The 27,718-nt window shown below is 40.3% G+C and overlaps 1 protein-coding gene across 3 annotated transcripts in view; it reads right to left on the reverse strand.

Annotated features, from left to right (window-relative positions):
• Positions 1 to 27,718, reverse strand: part of tp53bp2a (tumor protein p53 binding protein, 2a) — a 66,415-nt gene that overhangs the window by 27,052 nt on the left and 11,645 nt on the right. For all 3 annotated transcript variants that reach the window (XM_042064782.1, XM_042064781.1, XM_042064780.1), the window contains exons 3-8: positions 26,290 to 26,403; positions 23,498 to 23,568; positions 22,974 to 23,075; positions 15,034 to 15,208; positions 8,148 to 8,329; positions 7,792 to 7,956 (exon numbers count right to left, since the gene is read on the reverse strand). In XM_042064782.1, coding sequence (XP_041920716.1) covers positions 7,792 to 7,956; positions 8,148 to 8,329; positions 15,034 to 15,208; positions 22,974 to 23,075; positions 23,498 to 23,568; positions 26,290 to 26,403 — 809 coding nt within the window. The remainder of the gene's footprint in view (positions 1 to 7,791; positions 7,957 to 8,147; positions 8,330 to 15,033; positions 15,209 to 22,973; positions 23,076 to 23,497; positions 23,569 to 26,289; positions 26,404 to 27,718) is intronic.

The following is a 27,718-nucleotide window of genomic DNA, read 5'->3' on the forward strand; positions in this document are numbered from 1 at the left end:
ATTGGGTGTTATGTTTTTGATGTGCGACGGCTACCGTAGTTCTATTAGGTTGCAATATAATCCCTAAACACTAGATGGGAGAAGTTCTTACACATGGGACCTTTAATGAAAATTAAGACCTACATCGCACCCATTATGCGGTCGTAAAACATCAGATCAAATCCCCATAATGACTATTAAAACAACACTTCCCCATGATGTGCCGTCTCTCCTCACAACTGAGTATGTGGATTCATTGCCGCTGGTGAGAAAACCAAAAGTATTGTTTGCACATACTCGATTCGATACTTCTTAAAAAACGTATTTGATTTGGGGGACAAATCAAATCCAGTGGCCATCCTAGATTCTGCTTGACTCTCTCCACACACAAACACATATGGAAAATGATGGCTTATGTTATGTTTCTATTTCATATATCTTGGAATTCATATAAAGTGTATATTTTGTTAACAATGTATAGTAGTTTATAATCTGCATAATTACTACTAGCTAAAATATTTAGTAATTTGAAAACTTACAATGGATTTTTACATGTAGGCATATCTTTAATGTGGTGTGTAGAGCTAATTAAGTGCACATTGGTGGTGTGTAGGCCTAGGTGTAATGGAGTGCCTGTCACTTTAACTCATTGAATGCCAAGCTGTTTTCGGGAGCTTTGTCCTAGAGTGCCAGCAATCTAGACCATTGTGGATGATTTTTGTACAGCGACAGCATATTCTGTGTTATAGCTATGAACACATACAATAGCTCGATTAAAAGGTGAGACTTTAAGCTCTCGGTGGGTGCAAACCATGTATTTCTACATGCCTCTGTTCCTGAGAAATCCCAAGCTAAACAATGGCTAGTTTTCATCAAAATCACTGATTCGACCCAAAGCGGCAAGCGAGTTAAAATGTCCAGATAAAATGTCCAGATTGTGTGTTTTCATAAGTTTCACGATCGTCATATATTTCATTTCCATTCATCACAGAGTTCCCAAAATCACATATAAGGTGTGTTAAGAGTGTCTAGTTTCGTAATTTAAAAAAAAAAGAAGCTAAAAACGTAATATTACGTTTTTGGCACTCAATGAGTTAAGAAATATGTGAGAGTAATAGCCTTCAGTCTCACGGTTTTAGGCTAGTGAATAATAGTTGCACATAGTGCATAAGAATATGTGGATGCAATTCATTATATTTTCTATGTCATTAGATAAAATAAATGTTCAAAAAACTAACAAGTTGAAGAAAATCTTTCTGGGATCATAGAAGAGATAAGTGTCCTGCATTGTCCATTAATAAATAAGTATAGTATATATACTCTTTTGATCCCGTGAGGGAAATTTGGTCTCTGCATTTATCCCAATCCGTGAATTAGTGAAACACACTCGGCACACAGTGAACACACAGTGAGGTGAAGCACACACTAGTCCCAACGCAGTGAGCTGCCTGCTACAACGGCGCTTGGGGAGCAGTGAGGGATTAGGTGGCTTGCTCAAGGGCACTTCAGCCTTTCCTACTGGTCGGGTTTGAACCGGCAACCCTCCGGTTACAAGTCCGAAGCCATAACCAGTAGGCCACGGCTGCCCCCAGGGCTGTTTTAGTGAGAACAACACGATTGACGTGGACCCACTAGCGATCATGTGACTTGCTCTGCTGCGCTAGGGGGCGTCTAGATTTCTAGGCTAGCAGCCAGCGGCTTCTCTCACTTCTGTTGCATGTATGGGTTTTCAATGCATGATTTTGAGTGTTTCCCCCCCTAAGTAATTTAAATACTTGATAACGTCAATTTGCACATTGTTAAAACAACAATCACAATGTTATCGCAGACGATATATATCGCCCACCCCTACCTGTGTCTAACATCAATCTCATCTACCGTAATTTCCTGCATATAGGACGCATCATATAGTATACAAAACAGCATGCCTGTATTTAATATATGTGACCCTGCCTGTGATAACATTAAAAAACGACTTTAGCTGGGTTATGTATTTTTTACATCAGATCATTCTACACAGTATAATGAATAGGCAGTGAAAAAAATTTCTCCATGATATACCTAATATTGACTGAGTTAGGCCATTTCAAAGATTTGGAGAATTCCAAGCTCTGAATTTTAGGGTTTTGAGAAATTCCAATTTGAAAATAAGTGAGCAGTGGCGCTGCATACGGTCAGACTGTGTCCAAACACCGAATTGCATGACACGTCCTTAAAATAGGTTGGTTAGATTTACATCTATTTACTAATTTACTAATTTACTAATCAGTTCACCTGAAATGTCCGTTGTGATACGAAGCAATCCATTGAGAAATCCATACCCGGCTTAAGTCGAAACTTTCCTGCCATACTGAAAACAGAGCTAGGTGGCTAGGTACTGCGCATTAGTACGGTGTCTTGTGTAATCTGGATTTTCTTGTAAAAATTGATTTTTTGCATATTTTGCTAGTAAAGAGTCTAAGGAACAGGATTTTTTTTGTCTCTTCAAATTTTCACGATTCATTTTCACACTTAGATGACATCATTTATATAATGCATAATTAAGACTGGGACTACTATCACTTGGGGGTCAAATGTGAAACACTGGTAAAGACGGTATTTTGCCTAATTTTTGGGTGCTGGTTCTGAATATCATATTTACTTAAAGGAACACGCCACCCAATGTCAGTAGTAATATATGTTCTTACCTTAACTTTCACAAGTTGAGTCATACCTCTCCCGTGTCGGTACGTGCACTCAAACGCTCTGGTGCGCGGCGCGAATGTGTTAGCATGTTGCTACTCGTGCAACTGTATTTAAGTAGGGAAAACGTGGATGTTTTTGATTACTGCCATCTTCCTCCCTCTATGGCTACGTCTGAGCCCGCTAGCATAGCAACATGCTAACACATTTGCGCCGCGCACCAGAGCGTTGAGTGCACGTACCGACACGGGAGAGGTATGACTCAACTCGTGAAAGTTAAGGTAAGAACATATATTACTACTGACATTGGGTGGCGTGTTCCTTTAACTGATTTTTTAGTTTTAAAACTGCTAATTAGCATTTGCGGCCTAAAACTGGCCTGCATAGGTAACATAGAACGGGTGAATAGGGTAAAAAATTAAACTCCTTGATATACTTATGAAACTTTACTAGTTGATTATTTATGTAGAGACAATATTTTTTTTGCATTACAAGTTTTCTGAAAATATATGTTTATGGATATAATTTAATAATATCTCATTGATTATGCACTAATTTGCATACATTTCAATTACGGACATCTGAATATTGGATAGTTAACATTGAATGTAGTCAGGTTCAGGTTTGCCATCAGAACTTTTTCTGGATTTAGAGCCTTAAAAGAACGGCTTGTTCAAGTGCCAGTCCTAGGTTATGCTGATTTCAGTCGTTTCTTTTATCTTAGATACGGATGCAAGCCATGCAGGATTGGGGGCAGTTGTGTCACAGGAGAAGGATGGGTTACGGCGACCAATAGACTTTGCTAGCCGGGGCATGCGGCCAAGAGAGGAACATGTCAAATTATAGTGCCATGAAACTCAAACTCCTTGCAGTCAAGTGGGCAATCACGGAAAGTATCTCCTGGGCAACAAGTTTACCGTGTACACTGACAACAATCCCATCCAATACCTGCAGTCAGCGAAACTGGGCGCTCTGGAACAGTGCTGGGTTTCTCAGCTTGCCCTCTTTGATTACAACATCAAATATTGTCCTGGGACAGCTTATCACAATGCTGATGCCCTTTCTAGACTTCCCACAAGCCCAACTAACACTTTGCGATCTGGGTCACACGGCCTGGACATCCCCCTGCCGATTGCCATAGCCAACATGTAAGCCTCGAGTGCACCTATCCAAGACTCTTGGATGGCAGAATCTTGTATGGTGGACACCATCCCTGGTTGAACCAAAAGAGACCTGAAAGTCCTGCAAGGGACTGATCCCTGTATTTCCAGATACCTGTGGTTTTGGCGACAGGGACAACCACCTACCCGTTAAAACAAGTGGAGTGAACCAAAGGAAGTCCAGCAGCTGATAAAGCAGTGGTCCCAGACACAGGAAGTGGATGGGACCTTATACCAAGCGATCCAGGCTCCTCCTTCCAGGGATCCAGGTCTGCAGCTTTTACTGCCCAAGGTGTTGCAAGTGGAAGTGCTCACTAGCCTACAGAACAACCATGGCCATCTGGGGGGTGGACAGGACCACAAATTTGATATACCAGAGGTGCTACTGGCCCCAGTTGTGGCATGAAGTGCAAAAGTGGTGTTCTGAGTGTGAGCACTGTGTGGTTGCTAAAGCAAGATAACCCAAGCCAGAACCTTCTTGGGAAATCTGTTAGCCACTAAGCCTTTGTAGATAACTCCATTGACTTTACTCTCTTGGATTGGGCTAGCACAGGACAAGAGAATGTTCTGGTAGTCACAAAAGTTCTGTCAAAGTTTACCCAGGCCTTTCCCACCCCTGATCAGAGAGCTTCCATCGTAGCTAAGATTCTAACTGAGAGATGGTTCTATGTGTATGGCGTGCCAAGGAGAATCCACTCTGATCAGGGGCGCAGCTTTGAGGGGGGAGCTGTTGAAGCACCTGTGTGACATCTACAGCATAACAAAGAGTAGAACCACCACTTATCATCCAGAGGGGAACGGTCAATGTGAACGTTTCAACAGGACACTTCATGACTTGCTCAGGACCTTACCCCCTGAAAAGGGTAAATGGCCCCAGTTGCTCCCTCAGCTCCTGTTTGCCTATAATACCACCGTGTACCAGTCCACACAGCACTCCCCATATGAGCTGATGTTCAGTCAGAAGCTACAGTTACCAGTCGACCACCTACTTGGAAATGCTGGAGGTGACCACAGGAACAGTCCACCGACTGATTGGGTGGTGCAACATTAAGAGTACCTGACTTCTGTCTATGCTAGTGCTAGGAGACACTTAGAAGAGGCTGCGGCATATCGTAGGCATGGTGGTCCTGACACAGTACCCATATTACCACCTGGCACTCTAGTGGGCGGTGGTAGTGTAGTGGTTAAGGAGCTGGGCTAGCGTGCAGTAGCCTGAAAGTTGTCGGTTCAATTCCCGGCTTCCACTGTTATGCCCTTGAGCAAGGCACTTAACCCCAAGTTGCTCCAGGGACAATGTGATCCCATGTAATATAGCTGACATTCAAAGTGACTTTGGTCAAGAAGTATCTGCTAAATGTAATGTACATGTACACTCTTTTGCAGGAACCATTTTCACGGTCGCCACAAAATCCAGGATACATGGGTGTCCACCAAGTATGAAATTGTGGAGTGTCTGGATGGAATTGGCATACACTATAAGATCAGGCCGTATGGGGAAGAGGGCCCCCTTAAGACCATGTATCGCTCCGAGCTTAAACCTGTTCCCACCGGTCAAGATTCATCCAGCCCACCAGCACCGGCTGCTCCACAGCCTCATGGGGATATTGGGAGAGAGCCAGGTCTCTGTAACCCTGCAGTTAGAGACCCGTTGAGAGTAGCCATAGTCCACACCAGGACTAGTGCTTAGCATCACAATGACCAAGATGGTGTTAACTTTAGCCATGACCAACTGTCCCAGGCTCATTTGGAGGGCGTACCAGATGTCCAACCCCCCACAAACAGCGCCAGCCACCCGGCAGCGGCAACATTTAGCACAGACACTTTGGAAGAACCAGAGCTGGCCTCAAGCATAGCAGCAGGTGAAGATTTTCCAATTGTGCGCCCCCTGGAGGAGTTGGGTCTGAACCCTGATCCGGTTCTATCCCTCCAACGTTCCACTCATAATACTGCCGGACAGCATTCAAACCCCTTCCACAGTCTGTTTCACAGGAGTTCTCTGCCAGGGGTGTATATGGAAAGGCTGAGCGCTGGCACAGGCCCACCCGTGGGTGGTGATCATTTACGTAGCTTCCTCTCTGGGATAACAATGCCGGTCATTTGAATTGTTTGGCGCATGGGTGCTTGTGGTTGTTGTCGTTGGAAGAACATGGCTTTATTCTTAATTAAGACTTCATTGCTTCTCTCGCACACCCAGCCTGTTGGCTGTGGATAACCCGTTGCTTTTAAAGAGAGCAAATGCACATGGTTTAGTGTCTGACCAATGTTTTCCCTTGAGTTATTTGTTTTTTGTATTAGTTCAGGCTGTGAGAGGGCCATCCGTGGTTTGTCTGTCTGTCTGTTTGTTTGTTTGTAACTTATATCCGTGGTTTGTCTGTCTGTTTGTTTATTTGTAACTTATCCGTGTGGTTTGTCTGTTTGTTTGTACCTTATATTCTTTTGTTTGCTAATTTTGCCTACTGCCACTTAATTACCCATGCCTATGACACCTAGTGGTGTACTGTGTTGCCTGTACTATTATAGATTATTTCCAAGACAAATTTCTCTTAAGGTAGACAACAGAATGACATGGCAGGTCAAGGAAAGATTAAGAAATCGTTTTTGACATAGGCAACAAGGGAGGAGGCGTTTTTACACTTTTCAGACACTCAAAGTTTAAAAACTATGGATATTGTTTTAGAACCAACAACCTTTCTACATTATCTGGGGGTTTTGTGTGCAAAAAGTGGAATTAACTGTCAAAAACTTGTAAATGTGAAAATCACTTTTCGGACTAGATATAATCGCTCATCTTAAAACATACAGATAAAAACACTAAAGATGGATCGTGAAAATTGGAAGACAAAAAAAAACTTGTTCCTTAGACTCTATATTAGCAAAATATGCAAAAAAAAATCAATTTTTACATGAAAATCCAGCAGGAACCTATTTTCCAAACACAGCGTACTGTACTACATTGATATTATGGTCTATATTAACTTTCTAATGGGAAAGAAGAAGTTCCTGAACCAAATGACACCCAAATTATAGGGTGTTTTCCCGCCAACATTAAACTCACAGCCGATTGAAAATGTGACATTGTGGAACTAACTTCCGGTATTTCTCGGGGAAAACTTTAATCGTAACGTCAATAAAAGTGTTAATTTTAATATTTATAATGTCAGAAAAGATCATTTAAACACTACATTTCGAAACATTAGTATCTTAAGCTATCATGTACAAGTATAAAACAAATATCCCATATTTTTGTCATTTTTTATGACTAGGACTACTTAACGCTCATTATCTCAAAATAAGATCTGGCGACTTTAGCCGGGTTCTCATGGGCGGGGTCACATATTTATAAAAAATGAATTGTGTACCTTAATTCCTCATATATATACCGGGACTCTCGGGCTGGGGGCCTGGGCGATACGTACAAACAGCCAGGCCCCAAATACAGGCCGGGGGAAAAATGCAGACAGCAAAATCTACATCGTAAATTGGCTAAAAATCAATGCAAATGTATGAAGATTACAACCGTTTGAGACAAAAAATTAATCACGACCATACACATTCAAGCCCAGGTTTCATGGCCCAGGCTGGCCAAGGCCGTTTTTGTTGCAATTTTTGGAGCTTGGGCTGTCCACAGGGGCCGCATTTTTCTTTTACAGCGTTACACATTCAAGCCCGAGTTTCATGGCCCAGTCTGGCCAAGGCTGTTTTTGTTGCAATTTTTGGAGCTTGGGTCGTCCACAGGGACCGCATTTTTTTACAGCGTATTCAGGGGACAGGCAGCTAGCGGATTGTGAGGAGATGTTTGCTTATTGTGACAAAAAAATGGTCTAGCTTAGAAAACGTGTAAAGACTTAATTTACCTTACGAACCTTTAATATTCTACTAATATTCAATTTCTCTCATTAGTATTAGCCATGTTAGATAACTATGGTTGGAAATAGGAAACATAAGGTACTAGAGTGATTTTTCCACTCACAGGTAGGTTCTCTCTTTGTTGCAGAGCCGCCTTCTTCTTCCAGAGGCGCTCTCTGAGCTCATTTACACGCTTGTCCATGGTTGCCACCTCCTGGTTACGTTTGTTCAGGTTGTCCCGTTGTTGCTGAAGCTTAGCATTCTGCTCTTGGTTCAGCTTGTTCCTTAACTGTAAATGACATACAAACATGCCACTCTAATCAAACCCTTCAGTGTAAGCATTTTTTCATTGAGTATTTTCGGGGAATCTGAACCAGGTATGAAAATGGTGACCACTTATTTTCAACCTTCAAATAATCAAAGTGAACATTACACGTGCTTGAAGTTCACAAGGGTTACAAGAAATCACATTTATTTCACCTGCAATTCTTTGTAGAGGGAGTCCAGTTCAGCCACAGAGCTCTGGTTGTTGTTGAAGGGGTCCATTTTGCAATTCTTCAGTATCTCTAGCTGTCGGCTCAACTCTTCTACCTTAGAAACAGCTACAACCAGCTCACGCTGCTTTTGCTGGAACAGGCTATTCATCTGTTCAATCTCCTCCACTGAAATATATACAGTAGAATAAAAATCAGACTGACCGAAGGTGACCACACCATCAGAAGGTGAAATATCACAAGAGTGTATTAAACCGACATTGAAATATAGTAGAGGGAATAAGCTTTGCCTACGGTGGACAACTTGACCAAACTGCCTACATATTGAAAAGGTAGTACCACTCCATCCACTTGGAAACCAAGTTCCCTAATCACTACACATCCACCAGTCTCAGTATTTGAATTAAAACAACAGAGTACTAAATTTTGTTTAGTGGTGTTTTTGGTATTTGGTTATTGGTATAACACATGTGCATACCTAAATCCTCAAATTATGGCCAGGATTATATTTATAGCCAGGCCTCAGATTCAGACAAATAAAGGCCAGTAATAATTGCCTACATTGTTTCGATTTAACTCATAAAAGAGCTCTTCTTAATGTTTTACATTGTTGGTTGGTTTAATATTGTTGCCAATGAAAAGTCGCTACACCATGGGTCTCCAACACGTCGCTCTTAAGCTACCAGTCGCTTGCCGCCCCCTTCTGAGCTTGCCAGAGGCTTAAGTAGTAACCTACATTTAAACACAATTGTTGCAGCAAGGCATTCCAGCCTACGAATTTTATAAAAAAGTAAATCATACATAATTAAAAAGAAAAAAACTCAATTTAAGCTATCGTAGACCTATTTGGCTATATGCAATAAGGTTTCCATTACAGCACAGTGCACGTTTCATGAATGAATGAAAGCGGATGCCTTGTCTTGCAATAAGCGGATGGAAATCCCAACACTCTTAGCAATATAATCAAACAGTCCAAACGTAAATTAAATCCCAAACCAAACCAAACATCTTCTGCTTTTGATAGCCTACCAGTATGCTGCTCCAAATGAAATGTATGTCTCACAATAAAACACACCACGTACGAAATAAAGGCCTGCCTTGAATACAAGCCTGCTCCAAATAAAGGTGGCTTTGCGCAGCCTAAGTAAATAAAAGACCCCAGCCATAATTTGAGGATTTACGATAGTCTGTCTCCTAAACATTCCTCACCCGTTATCCAGACATGCATGAAAACATTTGAAAACAAAACTCACTGCCATAGGTTATTTTGAGAATGATGACTTTCCCTTCTCCATTGTCCTAACCGTTAAAACGAGGCATATATGACGAGGCATTGCAATAATCCAACTAACTCCAAAGCTCTGGAATACCCTCCCTCCACATATCAAATCCTCCCCTACGGTGGGTTTCCACACAGCGAAACATCTCGCGATTTTCGGCCAGCGAAATTTCACCTCGGGGGCGTGACGGCGAAACCGCTAACCTTTTGACTGCAGTGTCTAGCCAGTGGTGGCAAGCGAGCTAATTAGGCTAATCAGCTAATTCAAACGTTTAAGTACTTAATAAAGATATCCAGGAGTCTTTATGCCTCGACTAAGTTGATGTTGCCTATAAACAACAATTCATGTTTATAGAAACAACAAGGTCAATAAGACATAATATATTTCATACCTGTGTTGCAGCATGTAGTCTAGTTGTCTAGCTAGGTTTACAATGCAATCCAATGTCCTAAAATACTAGCATTTCACCTGTCAGCTAGCTAAAAAGATTGAGTGCTTAAACTAACGTATATAGTGGTCTATTTAATGGTGTATGTGCTCTGACTAAGTTCGTGTGGCATACAAACCACAATTCGTGTTGATACAAGTGCCAATGTTCGTGTAGAAACATTTTAATCACATACACAATTTTCGTGTTACAGCTCAGGTAGTCTCCGCCATCTTGGTCAGACTTTTTTGTAACTCCCGCCTCCAAACACAAAGACGCGGACCTGATTGGTTCTCGAATGGTCCTCATTTAAATAAAGTTAAACTTTGGCCAACTTTGTTTCGCCTGCCTCGGCGATTCGCTTTCATTTCGCCCAACCAGGGCGAATTTCGTCTCCATTCAACCTCAATGAGAGCGATGCGAAATTTCGGTGTGTGGAAACACACCGCTGCAATTACCTAACCTGACTCTCGCTAGATGAATTTCGTTCCGCTTAGCTCCACCTAGCTTCACTCACATCCATCTGGGACCTCTTCCATTGAGAGTGATTTCTGCACCAGATTTTATGCTAGAGCCAATCAGGACGCAGGGCGGGAGTTTTATAGATGTGACATAGCGTAGAAGTGACTGTGAGACTGTTATCACAGTCACGGGTTGGCTTCGATGTGAGTGGTTGAAGTAGCACGTCAATAGATGACGGACAAGTGGCTTATTCAATCATATGCAAGCATTTTTTGATTAGGCCCAGCCTTCTGAAGCAACACTCCAATGGATTGGTCCCAGATGGATGAGTGGAGTTAGGCGGAACGAAATTCATCTGGCGAGAGTCAGGTTAACAATTACCTTCTTCAAATCCAATCTCACGACATATTGACAGAATTATGTTTTTGGTCTTGTTTTATTTTTCTTATTTATTTTTATTTATCTTATCTATTTTCTTGTTGCTGCTACTAATGCTGTCTTGCCACAAATAATCACACTTAGTTTGTGTAGATGTATGGCCTTTGCGTAGATGTATGGTCTTATTGATATGACTTATGAGCTAAACTTTTTCTTTGTTCAGCACTTTGGCTCAACCCGTTTTTAAATGTGCTATATAAATAGATTACTTGACTTGACTTACAGAGATACACTGTAAGGTGGGCTGCAAAGATTATGGAGACTGTTACAATTGACTGACACATGCACGCACATATTATTGAAATTATATGCCGGACGCTTTAGGCTATATTCATTCTACATGGGTTTAGTTAATGATCGGGCTATAATAAGACAAAACTTTAATAGTGGTTGGTGTAAACCGGGACATTTTAGCGTCCCAGGCTTTTGTTGGGATTCGGGACACGCAACTCAAAACCGGGACGTCTGGTCACCCTAATTCTGTGTGGTAGTTGAATAACTTGCCTTTCCAGATTAAATGTCCATACTGGCTAAGACAGTCATACAGTCTCTAAAATAAGGGTAGCTTCCTTAGTAAAGCGTTGTTGAAAGTTTGCACGTTCTATTAAACGTGCATCTTTTTTCCTCTCTCGCTCTCTCGGAGGTAGCCTGCCGAGCATTTGCTCTGCTGCCAGCTTGAGCCTAAAATGCGACCAAAATGCTTCATTGCATTGTCAGCTAAATTTTCATGTACCACATCAGCATTTTTGTTCAGTGAATCTTTTGTAAATTGCTTTACAATTAGTGCCGGGCCCTTGTTGGCAGCCTTCGTTATCGCCCGGCTCGCCTCAACTGGCAGCATTTCACTCCTTCCTCTGCATGTTCTTTTAAAATGTGCATCTTTTTCTCTCTCGTTCTCGGAGGTAGCCTCCCGAAAATTTGCTCTGCTGCCGGCTTGTGACTCCATGTCGCCCAAAATGCTTGACTGCATTGCATTCTCCACATTTTTAGCTAAATGTTCATGTACCACATCAGCATTTTTGTAAATTGGTTTACAACTAGATGTACCGCATAGCGGTACAAAATATGACCGCCGCTCAGTCCTGTACATCCTTTCCGCACAAATAAATCACACTAATCAATGTGTCTCCATCTTTTACTCCATCCCCGACTATTGAAACTTTTGTGTATGCTTGTTTGGCATGCCTGTGTGTGTGTGTGTGTGTGCGGCTGCACAGAAAGTAGCCTACTGGCGCTGAAAAGGTGAATAGATTGTAGAATAGCCAAAGACGTTGTAGCATTGTTATAAAACCTTTAAAATCTCTAAACAATCACAAGTAGGGCAGTTCATCACAGTTCATCCATTGCAACTGGATTGACTTACACCTGTAGGCTACATTGTATTTGGAAAAAGCAAAAGGTATCAGCATAATGTTATATTTGTATTTATTTATTTATGTATTTATTTATTTATTAATAAACAAAAGCATCTCTGTCAGTTCCATGCCGTTTTCAACAGCTATCAAAAACAAAGGTCATTTTTGGATAGATGGATTTTTTGTGAATGTTTCTTCTTCTGCATAAGATTTTAGTCATCTTTAGTTCATGTGATACTTTATTGTCAATGCACAAATTAAGTAACAGTAGTCTGAAACGAAATGCTGTTTTACATCTAACCAGTGGTGCAAATAACTGACATGTCCAAATGGGCCTTGATGAAATGCGTCGCTAGACTGTTCATACACATTTTAACGGGCCAAAGTTGAAGAGCTGTTGTCCGTTGTTGTTTGTGCAAATATAGGCCGATTCATGTTCCCTTGCATTGTGTAACTGAGGTCTATGGCTTGTCTGGCTTTCACCAGACCAAGCTCAATCTTTTAAGAAATCAAAAAATAAATAGTGGGCAGATCAGGCTGGGTTCACCTAGCCTAGTCCATAGGCGCCCGATATTGTTTACCGTAAAACTTCAAATAATCGCCGAGTCCCTAAGAGACGCCTGTCTCTTTTAAACGCCTGGCGTGACTACAGGTTTGGGTTAAAGGCCGGTCTCCAGTAGAGTTCTAAAACCCGTCAGATCGTCTGTTTAAAGATTCGCAATGACACAAAACCGTTACAGAAAGGAGGTTACAGCAGTGTGAATTAGATGTTGCACGTCGTTGCAAGCCGTCGCAAAGCATTCACCTTGTCTGGTCACAGTTGCAAGGTTTTAGAATGTTGCATCAAGTTGCTGCTCATCTCGTCGCGAATCTTGGGTGTGATTTGGGCTTAAGTATGGCGCAGACGCCGCACGTGATTATGACATTAAAAGACTGCGGTGAAAAGCTAGAGTTCAAAATTGTATAGCTTTTTTTCCAATATGAACTATGCCTATATGTCCGACTTTGTCATCGTTCAGTTCATCCCTTGTGTTTAAAATTTGCGGATAGGCCGATGGTGCGGCGTGTTTTTATGCTGGCAACAAAACCAGAACGGTTCGCGAACGTTATTCTTTATTCTAAAGGCCATGGCGATACAGAGAAAGAAGTCAGAAAAGGAATTTACCTTAGACTAGCCTATATCAGAGCCCGTCTACGGACATTCTCTGGCTATATACTGAAATAGGTTAATGATGTAAAGTCAAGTGCGCTTCTATGGCACGCACAGTTTTTATTGATGAGTCGGAGTGGCAAGTGATGCGCATAGTTGAGGTGGAATGTGGCTGCCCAGGGCATTATAAAACGTCTCACTCTTAGACCTACTCATACACGGCGGTGAAATGGCGTATTTAGCTGTCTATATTCGAATCATATGCTGGGGGAGAAATCGTCGGACATCCATGATAAGGCGCGCCTGCAGGTGTACGTCCGTACGCACTGTGCATACCATCAGGCTACTCAACAGCGAGAAAAAATTTCCCTTGTGTGTGTGTGTATTCACACCAATTGGTGATGGGTGTGCGTACCATAGCATCAATTCCTGCAGGCGCCCCTGTCCATGATTATTTTGTTATTCAGCACCCCTGGTCAAAAATATGTTCCCGCGCACCTGGAAGTATGATTTGAATGTAGACTGTTGTCAAATTTGGTAAATACAAAACGGGAGAAACAATATGGTTCATGCTCTCTAATGCTGTTTCATTCGTGCCGAAAAGGAGGGAGAATTAAACATTAAGCACGTTCCACTTTTGCATAAATAATTCCTGAACGGTTTTGGTCTTGGCTGATAATGCAACTGTATTTGACAAAGGACCGATATAGGCTATTTGCTAGTGACAAAATATGAGCTTTCAGTGTGATACGATCTCTTTGTAAATTACGTAATTAAAACGTGTTTCATCTGTTCTGGCTATCCCTGCTATTTGGATCTTACTGTATCTCACTCAATGAACAACATCTCAACACTAAATGAATGATGATCTGTAATTGTCATCAGATAGCCTAGTCATATAGGTAGACATTCAGTGTGTTTGAAATAATTAATTCGATAATATTTTCCATCTTTGCAGAGGAAAAGTTTTGTGTAAAGGGAATTAAAGGCCTGTCTCATATAGACGCCTGTCTCTAATACTAGCCGGTGCAGTTTGGTGATTTGGGAAAATAAAAGCCCGGGCTATTATTTGGAGTTTTACGGTAATTTTCCGATTGAGATATCCACGCTCTGGCTATTCTAAATGCAAAAATGCATAAGGGAGTTATGACAAAACTGTAACTAACAAACTAGATCCTAATAGAAAGCTGTTATCTTCCCTAAGCTACAGGTAGGCCTATAAGGTATGCCTATTTACAACATAAATTGTCAATAGGCTATGCTGGCGACACAAATAAAATCTCCTTTGGAAACCAATGGCTTACGCCTTACAGTATCAAGTGGACTTAAACTGCCATATCGTGGCGAAAACCGACAAGTCTGTTTGCTGCACTGCTGCATGGCCCTTGTAGTTGTGATAACACAAGGGAGAATGAATTTCTCGGGGGAAAAAGGCAATGAATGAACAAATTTAAGACGTGACTAAATGCCACGATGTCAAGATTTGACCAGAAGTGCTTAGCTGAAAAAGCGTGTAATCAGGGGCAGAATGCAAGTAAGAGTTGTTTACAGAAGAAACGCATAGATTTTGGAGTAGCTCCTCCCAAAACTTGTAACTGTCTCCATGGCGTGTAAATTACAGACTTCAGTCAAGTGCAGAAGACGCGCAGGCGGAAAAGTGCTTAGTTGCACGCTTTTTTTGGACCTGGACACGAACATGGGAGAATTTGTCCCTTAGCATATCTAGGTGCAAAGGTTTCCAAAGCAGCTCTGGTACTCACCCAACTTTCCATTACTGAGGCGTTTCTGCTCCACCTGGCCCTTGAGGGCCCGAACTTTCTTCAGCCGAATCTCCTGCTTCTCTACATTCTCCCGCAATCTCTGCAGCTTCTCCTGCTCCAAGGCCTGCTGCTGTTTCCTCTGATCCTGCTGTTTGAGGAAGCGCAAGCGTTGCTCCTGTTGGGATAGGGGTGATTTGACTTTTATCACACAACCATAGTTTTATCTTCCCTGTGTTGCTACTGGGAAATCCAAAGGTTTTGAAAACTTGACTGGCAACGTGTTTTGATAGAACAAATCTACTCAATGTGTGTTCTTTGTGCCATATTTAATCTGTTACTGCAGAAGCGCCCCCTAGTGGGCCCACCGCCAGGCCCGTCTGAGTTTCAAAAGTTATCTTTCTGTAAACTTTGAATATCCTTAAAACACAATCCAAAACACCCAACTCACATTTGTTAGTACTAATATAACTATGTGCAAACCAATTTCCAGCCGCCCACATTCAACTGTTCACCAGAAATTTGAAAACACAGTGAACTTTCCCTATTGTTTACACATGGAGCAGGCTCTTAAAAATGTAGCCCTTTAAATATGTTAAACAATTAACATAACCTCAGATTACATGTCAGAAAATTCCTTTACCCTCAAATCATCTCAGTGACAATTAATTCCATGGATATGACTGTAAAGTTGTTTATTTGCTTGCCATGGCATAGTACAAAACATCCATTCATTTTTGTAGCAATCCTAAAGCAATGTTCTCGAGCTCTACTGAATCACTCAATGTTAAGTTTTCATGTCATGCTATTAGGGGTTAACCTGACCCTAGCCAGATGAATTCCGCTCCGCCTAGCTCCACTCATGTATCTGGAACCGATCCATTGAAGTGTTGCTTCAGAAGGCTGAGCCTAATCAAAAAATGCTTGCATATGATTGAATAAGCCACTTGTCCGTCATCTATTGACTTGCTACTTCAACCACTCACATCGAAGCCAACCCGTGACTCTAATAACGGTCTCACAGTCGCTTCTACGCTATGTCACATCTATGAAACTCCCGCCCTGCGTCCTGATTGGCTTTACCATAAAATCGGTTGCAGAAATCACTGTCAATGGAAGAGGTCCCAGATGGATGTGAGTGAAGCTAGGCGGAGCTAAGCGGAACGAAATTCATCTGGCTAGGGTCAGGTTAATTAGGGGTGTCACAATTCTCCAAATCCTCGATTCAATTTCATTTTCAATTTTAAAGTCACGATTTGATTCGATTTTCGATCTTTTTATAATTATATTACTATTAATGCATTGCTTAACAGACATTAACATAGACGTAAACATAGTGAAATGAAACACAGGATGATAATTTGATTGTTTCAGTACACTCCAAAGAGACAAGGTTAGTGTTCATGGAATATTGCACTTATCAATGTGCACTTTATGCCTTAAAGTGGAAATGAACAGTCAAATAAAACATGTCTATAGCACTAGTTAAATCTACCATAAATACAAATAAGGTCGGAAATATGACCCGTTATTCAGAGCACAAACACAAACAAGTTGCATATATATGCAACTAATATATATATATATATATATATATATATATATATATATATATATATATATATATATATATTTTTTTTTTTTTTATTAGGGCTTTCAAACAATTTCTTTTTTTTTTTAATCACGATTAATTGCTGAATTCCTACAGTTAATCACGTATTTTATCACATGATTAAAATTCTATTATTTTGCATTTCTGAACTTTCCAGGAGTCCATATTAACAATATAAAGCAATTATTGTGTATCTTGATTGGGATTCAAATGAAAGCAAACCAATTTACTTTATTAACTTAACTTTAAGACGTACGTTTATTTGATTATTTCAAATCAAATGTCAAAAGATGTGCAGCAGACAATAGCAGGCAACACAATATATTCTTCAGAAATATAGGTGAAAACTGAAATAGGTTGGCGGTATTATATCAGTGGGGGCAGTGGCCTACTGGTTAGGGCTTCGGACTTGTAACCGGAGGGTTGCCGGTTCGAACCCCAACCAGTAGGTACAGCTGAAGTGCCCTTGAGCAAGGCACCTAACCTCTCACTGCTCTCCGAGCGCCGCTGTTGTTGCAGGCAGCTCACTGCGCCGGGATTAGTGTGTGTTCACTGTGTGCCGAGTGTGTTTCACCAATTCACGGATTGGGATAAATGCAGAGACCAAATTTCCCTCACGGATCAAAAGAGTATATATTAGAGGGAGAGCAGCTTCACAGAAGAGAACTTCTGACGGCAAATTTGAGGAAAAGTTGGTAAACCACCTTTCTTACCTAATTTGAAGGTGCTGATTCTGAATATTTTGTTTACCAAGCTCAATTCTGAGTTCTAAGCCGTGAGGATAGACTTTTTTCCACTTCATAAATAACCATTGCTATCTGCTATAGCTACAGTACAGGGAAATTAATCAGTTCATAGCTGAGGATTTGTCCTAGGTCCACTTCCCTTTCAGCATCATATGCAGTAATGATGCACTGGAGAATGTTTCTATTTGTTGCACTATAAAGGATATCTTTTCTAATTTTTTTGCAAATAATGCAATCTCCATAGCACTCCTCAAACATGCACACCTCCATTTTTCTGCATGGCTGGAATTTGAATGATGGGAAAGAGCACCAGTGAGATGTTTTAAAGGCAAGCCCAGTCGCCTTTACAGTAAAAAAAAAATACAGTGTAAATCTGTAAAGACTGACTGTCAATTTACTAACACAGCAGTTATGAAAAAGTATGTGTATATAACTGACTCATGTTGAAACTATGTACATTAGCAACCTAATTGGTTTCCAATACCCCAATGTTGAGGACGAATTTAGCACGTAGCTACACTTACCATAATATCCCATGTAAGACGGTTAGCTTGCTAGCTAGCTAACTGTGGAGCTTCAGTATAACATAGCCAATTGTCTCAACTAGTTGTAGGAAATAGGCTACGTTCATATTACAAGTGATAAAATGAATGTGTGACTTATGTTTAGTTGATGTTATGACATGTAAAGTTAAGCTTGCCGAACTTAGTTATAGTCAGCCACGGGCAGTTTGACTGTGCCTACATTTGTGACACTCCTGTTAGTAAACTGGAAAGAGCAAAAAATAGAAACATAATGGTCACATTAATCCCACACAAATAACTTGCACCAACTTTATTTTGTGCCTGTTATTCACATTTGTTTCAAGATTTAGTAAGTATAAGCCCTTTTCGCTCCCCACTTCGATGCAGCATAGGTTTCCATTATATTCAAACAGTCATCTTTTCCCTAAAGGGGGCGTGTATGTGCAGCACAACGTTCCATTCCATTCGTCAGTGCATATTGTTTAGTTTGCGGTCTAGCTAGATCCGGTGTGGTGTTGCAGTTGTTCTAACGTTACTAGCTGTTGCAACAGCATGTGAAAAAACTACAAAGTTTGTTAGACCAAAAAGAATGTTAATCTCGCAATAAAAAAAATTACGCCGTTAAAATAGGTTTACGTTAACGCCGTTAATAACGTGTTTACCTGACATCACTTAGAGTCTGTCTCAATTGGTGTACTTATGTGAGTACACTTTTGTGTAGTACACTATGTGCACTGTGTGCTTACTGGCGGAGTGCGCAAATTTTAACAAAATAGTATTGCCTCATATCAAACACTAACTCCATGCACTTCACGGAAATGACGATCGCAAACATTTTAATATGACTTTATTGGCGTCCTCAGTTCGACAGTGACATGGTCATACTGTGTCAAAACATGAACCGTTTATGTTATAACTTGCTTGTACCTCCATAAAGTCTGTTTTCCACTGCTGCTGCTTCAGCTTTCTCAACCGCGATTACCACGAGTTTGAAAACGCTCCCTCCCCTTCCGCTATTTGGCCAAGATGGCGTCCGTTAAGGGCGAAAAGTGTCCAGCGTTGCACACTCAGCTTTTTGACCGTTATGAGTGCACCATCCGGGAACTTGCAGCGCCCTTCGTGTCGTTGGAATTTTCAGTGTGAACACCCTCATGCACTCAAATTAGGTATTGTAAGTGCAGAAGTACGCGATTTGAGACACAGTCTTAAAGTGATCTTCTCTAAACTTTTGAATGTGCACGTCCAACGGTTCAAAGTTTCCGTACTTTCTGTACTGAAACATAAACTTTCACCCAAAAGCCAGATATCCCTAACTTTTTGTGAGTAGTGTTAAGTTGGATTATATTGCAAATTTGCTCAAAATTACAGGAGGAGGTTTAACCCTTTCGTGCCCGTGCCGAACATTCCATTTTTGGTGCTGGATGACCTCCTTACACAAAAAACCTTATTTCTTGAGTATAATACATACCATCAATGGGATATACATACCATTGTAATCAGAAGGGTCAGTTCTATCAAATGATGTAAAATACATATGGTAATGTTGATATAGTAATGAACAGTCTTTGAAAATCCTCTCCAAATGTATACCAAAATTCGTTAAAATTGAATTTCATTCACATAAAAATGAATTTTCATCATATTTCTATACGAGATAGAGAAAAATATAGAGTGTATGACATGTTCAGCAAGTTGTGGGCTATTTAACAAAAAAGACTGAATTGGAATATCATTAACCTTTCAAAAGTTATGATAAATTAAGTGATAAGTGTAAAAAAATGCAGGAAACGGGATTTAGAATGTTGACAGAATTCACATTCTCTTTCTCACCAAAAACATAAAAGTATGCATAAAAACTAATAATGAAGTCAGACACAATGGTTTAGATTTATTTGGTCCATAAGAATAAACCATTTATTTGTATATAAGCAAATGCTACAGTCAACAATAATGATATATAAAAGAAAAACATGTACCTTACCAGTAATACAGGAAGTAAGTATACTGTATATTTATTGAAGATCAATTCTGAAGAGACATAGAATACATTTGATTCAACAGATACAACTTCCTTATATAAATTAATGTAATATGAAAATGATATACATCTATAAAATGTATTATTTATGAAAAGCTAGGAATACAATCAACTTCAACATCACTCAAAAATCAATGTGTCTAAACATTTGAAAGTGGATTACATAGAACAAGCCTGTTGAGAATAAACACATACACACATATAAACACAAACTCACACACACACACACACACACACACACACACACACACACACAGAGGAGGATAGGGAAAGGTGGGGTGGGGAACCTGAAGGTTAAACACAGAGGACCTATGACTCATAACGAAACGCATCCCCTTCTGTAGAATGCCAAATCTGACAGCAATTTTGTTTACCAAAAAAGCAGTCACCTACCGCTAAACTCCAGGCCATACAAGCTACTTTAGTGTTATTATGTATTGTTTTTATAACAAAGCCAACAATTTTTCTTTGTCTCCTGCTGTACAGGAATATGTACTTGATGAAAAGACGACAGAGTAGTAGTTGGAGCAGCTGAAGGCGAGGCTGAAATTTTGACGGAAATGCCTGCCAGCTGTTGTGATAGATTTTCGCCAAAGTCTTTCTGGCTGTAGCTACCAAACCTAGGTTCAACACCAGATTCTGCATTGCCAAACTTGAAATAATAAGAAACTACTGAAACAGCAATGTCAATGGAGAAAAAGTGTACACAATATGTATTTCTCATTTGGTCAACGCTCCCTGATCCCTTCAGAGACTTGGTTCCCCAGTAGCAATGGATATTAGGGAGGGAAGTGAAGTCCCATGTCAATGATCAATCCCAGAAAACTGTGAAACTCTTCTGGGTTCTCTTCGTCCCATGCCCCTGCACTGTGTGTTTGCATACGACGGCCTACTAAGCACAACCTCCCACCCGTTCCGGTGGGTAAAACCACATATGCCTGGGACAACAACATAAAAATCAACATAACAAGTCTATTTCACAGTGTTTTAGTGGCAGTCTACACCACCCTACGCACGCCACCTAAATCTATACCTTCTTCCTCCATCCTCACATGGTCTTCAACATTGTGATCGCAAGCTCATCAGCAGTCAGCCACCTCTTCAGGCCTGCAAGGAGGTCTGTGTAGGTCTTGTCATCCTCCATCTGAAACAACAGTAAAATCATACAAATGTAATACATTTATTAATTTAAAAAATAAAATCACAAAACTACAGATGTGTGCGTGTGTGCACATACATACACAAGAAGAGGTAGCCTAAACTATTGAAGCATTTTGAGTAACTCAAAAATATTTAGAAGTATGAAAAGTCATTTTATTACACATGGGTTTAGCTACCCTAAATCTGATTGCCTGGCTGGCATTAAGATAAAGACAGATTACATTTCATCTAGTAACTAACTGCTTAAATGCAATAATGACATTTCTGACATAATATGTGATTTCACATCATGTTTTCTATAAAACTACATATTGAGAAGAGTAGAATATCAAGTCATGCCATCTTAGAAAATGTTGAGACAAGCACGTCTGATGTTTGTCATTTAGAAGCAAGGTAAAACAGTTCACTACAAACTGCCTAGCGAGGTAACAACCCGATGAGAGGCAATACGTCAATTAGCACTACATTTCTGACAGAATCCGTGATTTCACATCTTGTTTTCTACAACTACATATTGAGAGGAGTAAAAATATCGCTCAACTTATTTCATGTAAGAGAACGCAACTTAGAAACGCGGCGCCCATTGATTTATTCAGCTTTGGTATGCTATACTGACTTGCCAATATAATGCTTACCTAACAAGCACATTAGTACTAGAAAACAAACTTACTTACAGGTTATATACTAACAGGTTTTTAAATGAAATTGTCAAATGAAAATAACTGATATCAAAAGCAAACGAGAATACTGCAAGCAGTTCAGAGTAATGCAGCTAGCTAAAGTTACATGACGATGCACTTAGCCCCCGCTATGCCATAATGTTGACGCTGATGAGAAAGCATATTACTGTCAAATAACATGATTTTATGACTACAAATTAAGATTAACCATAACTAGAAACGATGTAAAATATATATTACCTCAGTTTATCCAGCTGTGTGGTTTCCAGTCGAGGTAAACTCCAACGAAGTGCAGGTGGCATCTGGCGGTCCATGTTAAAATGTACGACTGAAGTGAAAAGTTTTTTTCATGACTCATCTTCAAGTATCCAAAACATTTCGCGCCATAAACCCCTTAACCAATCATATCAAATTGAAGCTTATGTTGTCAGCATTACGGGGAAGATTTCAGAAATAAAATCAGTCATTGGACAGCTGAGATATTAGATGATTGGTCATCGTTAAAATTTTAACGAAATTAGAACGGTCGGGCTTGTAAGGGTTAAAAGAATAAGGAAGCACTTTGAAAAAAATCCCATTTTACCATTTTTAGGAATACAGTGATAAAACTCACTTTAATTCACTTCCGTTTCCCATGAGTTTGTTTTCACTTAGTTGTCTCAAACCAGAAGTGGCCATGAGGTTGAGAATTACATAAACATCAAGTGTGATCAATTTTCTAGAGCAGTGGTTCTCAACCGGTGTGCCTAAGCAGAACACTGGGCTTTGAAAATAAGGGATTGCCCGGGATTCCACCCCGAAACACGAGGCATTGCTTTATCTCTCTACCAACAGCAAAACATAAAGGACTAGGCTATTGCTCAGCTTACTTGGTGTTAATTTGGTAATAATTGAAATCTTTTTTTGTCTACCTATCTCCGAGCCATATCATCTTTTTAAAAGGTTCAAAGTTACTTTATTGGGTCTCCCAAGGGAGAGATTTAATTTGGATAGTGGGTAAAGGCTGCCACAACAATACAAAAAACATAACAGGATATAGCACATATGATACACATAGAGTAAATAACAAAACACATTGCGAAAGAGCACACATTCACAACCATCCGCCATTTATCATCATTCTAATAATTTTTCAACAGTGTCTATCTTCTTGTGGTCTTTATTCTCTCTTGCACTGAGTACCTTTGAGGCCAGGAGTTGCTGTTGAGCGTCAATCTGCTGCTGTTGTCTAGCTGCCATCTCTTGTAGCTCTGCAAGGGTCATGTCCATGCATGGAGCAGTTACCTGTACAGACAGTTTTAGAGGTCAAGAAAACTAACAGAGTAAGAACTGAAAGACTTGAAAAATGCAATCTCTTTTGTGATTATTCCTGTTCCACAAATGCATCCAATTCAATTATAATAACATTGTGTATAATAACATAGTCAAAAATGTATTTTAAGACACAGTAGTCATCAAATGAAATCAAATGATTTAACTAGGTCTTATAAGGTTTTAGGTTATGCTGGTTAGGATATGCCAATTTCATAGCAAGTGGTCTGACAAATATGTTACTAAAACTTTGAGCTGTTGCAAGCGTTCCCCAGCCAAAACCCTGGTTCTAAAACTTTGTTTCAGGAAGTTGCTAGTTTCAAAAAAGTTGCAGCTCTTCTCGTCACACGTCTTTGATCTGAAATAGCCTTTAAATGTTCTGTTCGATAACTAACCCCATTCTCCATCCTTCTATCCACTGGCCCCTTCAACCCATTCTTCTTGTGCTCTGTGCCTCTGGAACTACCTGTGGAAAACAATCAGAAAAATGTAATTAGGTACCCAACAAATCAGTAGGGGTTAAGTCATTTAGAGACCTCAGACGAGTCCAGGAAGTGACGTCAATTCCGTAAATAAGTACATAATTTATTTTACTCTTTATGGAGAATACAGCGGGAAAACACGTATTTTCTTCTACAGTTTATTTAAAAAAATAGTCACATAAGGTAGAAGCTTTTTATTATTATTCGTAACTCACATTTGTTTATTAAATAATCGATTGCGAATGACTGTCCACGTGATCTGCCAGAGTCAGCTGGGAGGAGCTCGTGACTCACGCATAGGGACTCACGGCAGATATTGCGTGAAATTTTGGTTTATGGCTATGGTTTAAATGTCCTTCCTATTCATTAACATGAACATGATGACTGACGAAATAACCTACTATGATGTTTAATAAACCATTATAGGCATGCATTTAACAAGTCATCATTAAATCACATCAATTAAGTGTTTTCTATAGGCTAGGCTACTGTGTGACATGCTTTACAGCCAAAAAAAAAAAAAAAAAACAACAAGTATAGGCTATCAACACGTTTTCAGTATCACAGTTGCAGAAATCACATACAAGAAGGCATCCTTTTGACTGTTTGTACATTTATGCACATGCCAACATAAGGAAGCAGCATGAGGGAACTTGTTGTTTTTCTGCCTTATTTTCGAACTAATTTTACGAGTCTGCAGTATCACCGAGTACAGCTGAAGAGGGTCTGGCGTCTCTTTGTTATGATGCACTTCCTGCGACGGTCACTCATCTCTAAATGACTTAACACCCTCTACAACAAATTCAATTCAGCACGAACATCTTCAACAATGTGACCTACAAGAATGAAACAAGCACCTTTGCTAAAATAGACAAAATGACACAGAAATGTATCATGCATCATATTCGAGAGTGTGTTTCGATATGGTGATTATGCAGCTACTTAAAGGAGTGTTTCATCGCTGGGAAGATGAATGTGTATTTAAACAGGGTCATTTATGTAGTTGACATGTGGAGTCAAGTTGTAGTTAGTGCCTTCTTGACCGTGTGAAAATGTGTTTTTGGTTCATGTGGATGAAAGCAAACAACACCCATAATTCCCTGCCTTTCACTGCTCTTCGCTGCCCTACCAAGCCACTCCCCCAGGAAGTAGCCGAGGCCTAGCTAGCTGCACACAGAGGGACTCATTAATGCAGTGGTTCTCAATTTTTTTCTGTCATTCCCCACTTTGGAAGTAGGGAATTTTCAAGCACCACCTGACTCCATCAACAGTCAAAAAATGGTTCTACGTTGTATTTCCTGTCTTGGTCCGCTGGATCAGATGCTATTTTAATTCATGTGTCAGTCTGTTTATGACTCCTGTTTGTGTGTGGCTATTTTGTTTTGAATCTATGATCTTGTCAAACAAAGAAAGGCATTATTAAAAATGAACAAAAACAAAAATCCTTCTGTTCATCGCACCCCACCTGACAGGTCTCTATTCCCCACTAGTGAAGTTGTGGGAAGTGTTCATAGCTTAAACTTTATGTTTCTTTCATCCCCCATGCCAGTTTCATTTGTTTCATGAAACAACCCCTGTTCGACTTCTGCTTCAATAACTCCTAAACTGTTTTGTTCAGAGCTGAAAATGTGACTGTATGAGGACAGATGTAGGTTGCTAGTGACAAAATATTAGCTGTCAGTGTTGTACGATGTCTTCGTAAATGACGTTTAATTACAAACGGTTTCATTCGTGCCCAGGGCTGCACGAGTGTTCGCACCTTGCAGGCGGCTCACACACACACACGAAGGCCAAAGGGGAGGGGTGATGGGGGATCACTGTCTCCCTGACTGGAGGGGGAGTTGGTACAAACAGCACATTAGTTAAATGTCGGATATGCTAGCCTATGCTGTCAATTTGCGGGACACTGGCATGGATGTGTGTGTAAAATGCATGATTTTCGTGCAAACAAGTAGCCTAATGATGGGCTGGTAATGTTTGCAAAATAGCAATTTTTGAAAATGTCCATATGTAGAACAGGACCTTCGATATATGGCCACAAGATTCAGTGTAACATAAAACAATGATGGTTTTAATTTTAAAATCATTAATGGCAAAATGTTATATTAATGAGAGCTTGTATCAGAGCCCGTCTACTGTATCTAGGCCTCAGCTACTTCCTGGGGGAGTGGCTTGGTAGTGCAGCGAAGAGAAGTGAAAGGCAGGGAATTATGGGAGTTGTTGGCCTTCATCCACGAGCTAAAAACACATTTTTAGCTTTTTCTCGGTCAAGACGGCACTAACTACAATTATGACTCCGCATTTCTACTACATAAATGACCCAATTTAAATACACATTCATCTTCCCAGCAGTGAAACGCTCCTTTAAGTACAGAACTGACTGTGCGCCCAAATTTTTGTCTGTGCTCGTAAGTGTTTTAACTTGGGCGCACAAGCGCTCCTCAAAAAAATGTTAGTGTAGACCCCTGGTTCTGCACATTGTTTCCATGAAGATTCTGCAATGTTTCACAGACATAGCAACAGTAACTGGGTCATTCTATGAAACGGGTACCTTTTCCATTAGAACATTTAAAACATATTAAAATCATAAGCGTCCATAACACTGATTTAACTTTTGGCCCATATCACCCATCCCTACCTAAAGTTAACATTATTCTAATCTTACATAAAAAGAGGGTCTGGGTCTGTACACATGCAGTACTGACCTGACTCATGGTTTGATGCTCTGTTATGCCGCAAGAGGAAGCGCACCTCAGCTCTCTGTGGTCCCCAGCCCTGCAGCAGATCCAGCATCCTCTCCCCATCACCCACTGGACGCTCTAGCGGACAATCAAAGTCAAATCATGCAACATTTTATTCAACTCATTTACATTCAGACTACCACAATCAAAACCAAAGAAATGGTATAAGAAAGGCAGTTACATATTTGTTTGATGATGGTAAACGCACACCTTGTGAGGTGCTCACGATGGTAAATAAGACTTGAATTTAGAAGAAGTGTCGTGGAACTTCAATATGCAGTAATTTTATTTGACCGTTTCGGCTTGCGCCTTCAACGCCAGCTTAAACAACGCATAGCGGAGCATAGGAGCACAATTAGATGTAGAAACGACACATACCCGTTAGCATGTCACTTTATTGAAATGGAACATACTGTTGCCTCATTGCGCTACATTGGTATTGAAAAAGTCGAGAAACCTCGTCAGGGTGGTAATTTGGACAGAATCCTTCTACAAAGAGAGGCTGAATGGATATATAGATTGGGCTCTCTAGCCCCTCATGGTCTTAACACTGAATTTGATTTAAAATGTTTTCTATGATGAGATGTATGAATGAACGTATGTTTAAATGTATGGAGATGATGTATTTGAAGTAATTATTTAAGCTTTGATGTATGTAAAGTAAACATATTTATAATAGTTTCATACATAGGGTGTTCATAAGTGTATGTCTTGTATGTCTGCACCACTGATCAAAACCACACTGTGTTGCAGCAGCAAGAGCCAAAAGCCGTGCGTTTTGTCATGTGGATTTGTGAATGGACTCCTGACACACCCCCAATTAACACCTTAACACCTGTCCAATCAAGAGACTCATGTGTAACATAAAGGAATCCTGAATGACTTGTGTTGTATGTGAAAATGACCCTGATGAAGGCGCAAGCCGAAACGTTGGTCAAATAAAATTACTGCATATTGAAGTTCTGAGTGTGCCACGACACTTCTTCTAAATAAGAAAGGCAGTTGGCAAACAATGAATGGGGATAGATGCTGGTTGACAAACAAACAATGGTACATTACCGCCAACTCCTGAAACTAGATGTACCGCAGAGCGGTACAAAATATGACCGCCGCCCAACACATTTTTTAAACAAAAATAAATCACGCTGAAAGGCCTATATGATTCTAACTGTCTCACTAAATTGCATCATCCACACTCAGTTCTCACTGGTATCTGCTAGACAACAAGTACCAAAACATGATTACTTAATAGATTTCCCATGTAAAATTAATTTTATACAACCCCACCTCCATCTTGCCTGTTCATAATTCTGAGAAATTCTTGAATTGTGTGCATGTGTACATGTACATGTTTATGTTATGTGTGTGTGTGTGCGTGCTTGTGTGTGTGCCT

Source organism: Alosa sapidissima, chromosome 16 (genome assembly GCF_018492685.1).
Source record: "Alosa sapidissima isolate fAloSap1 chromosome 16, fAloSap1.pri, whole genome shotgun sequence".
In the NCBI taxonomy this organism is placed as follows: Eukaryota; Metazoa; Chordata; class Actinopteri; order Clupeiformes; family Clupeidae; genus Alosa; species Alosa sapidissima.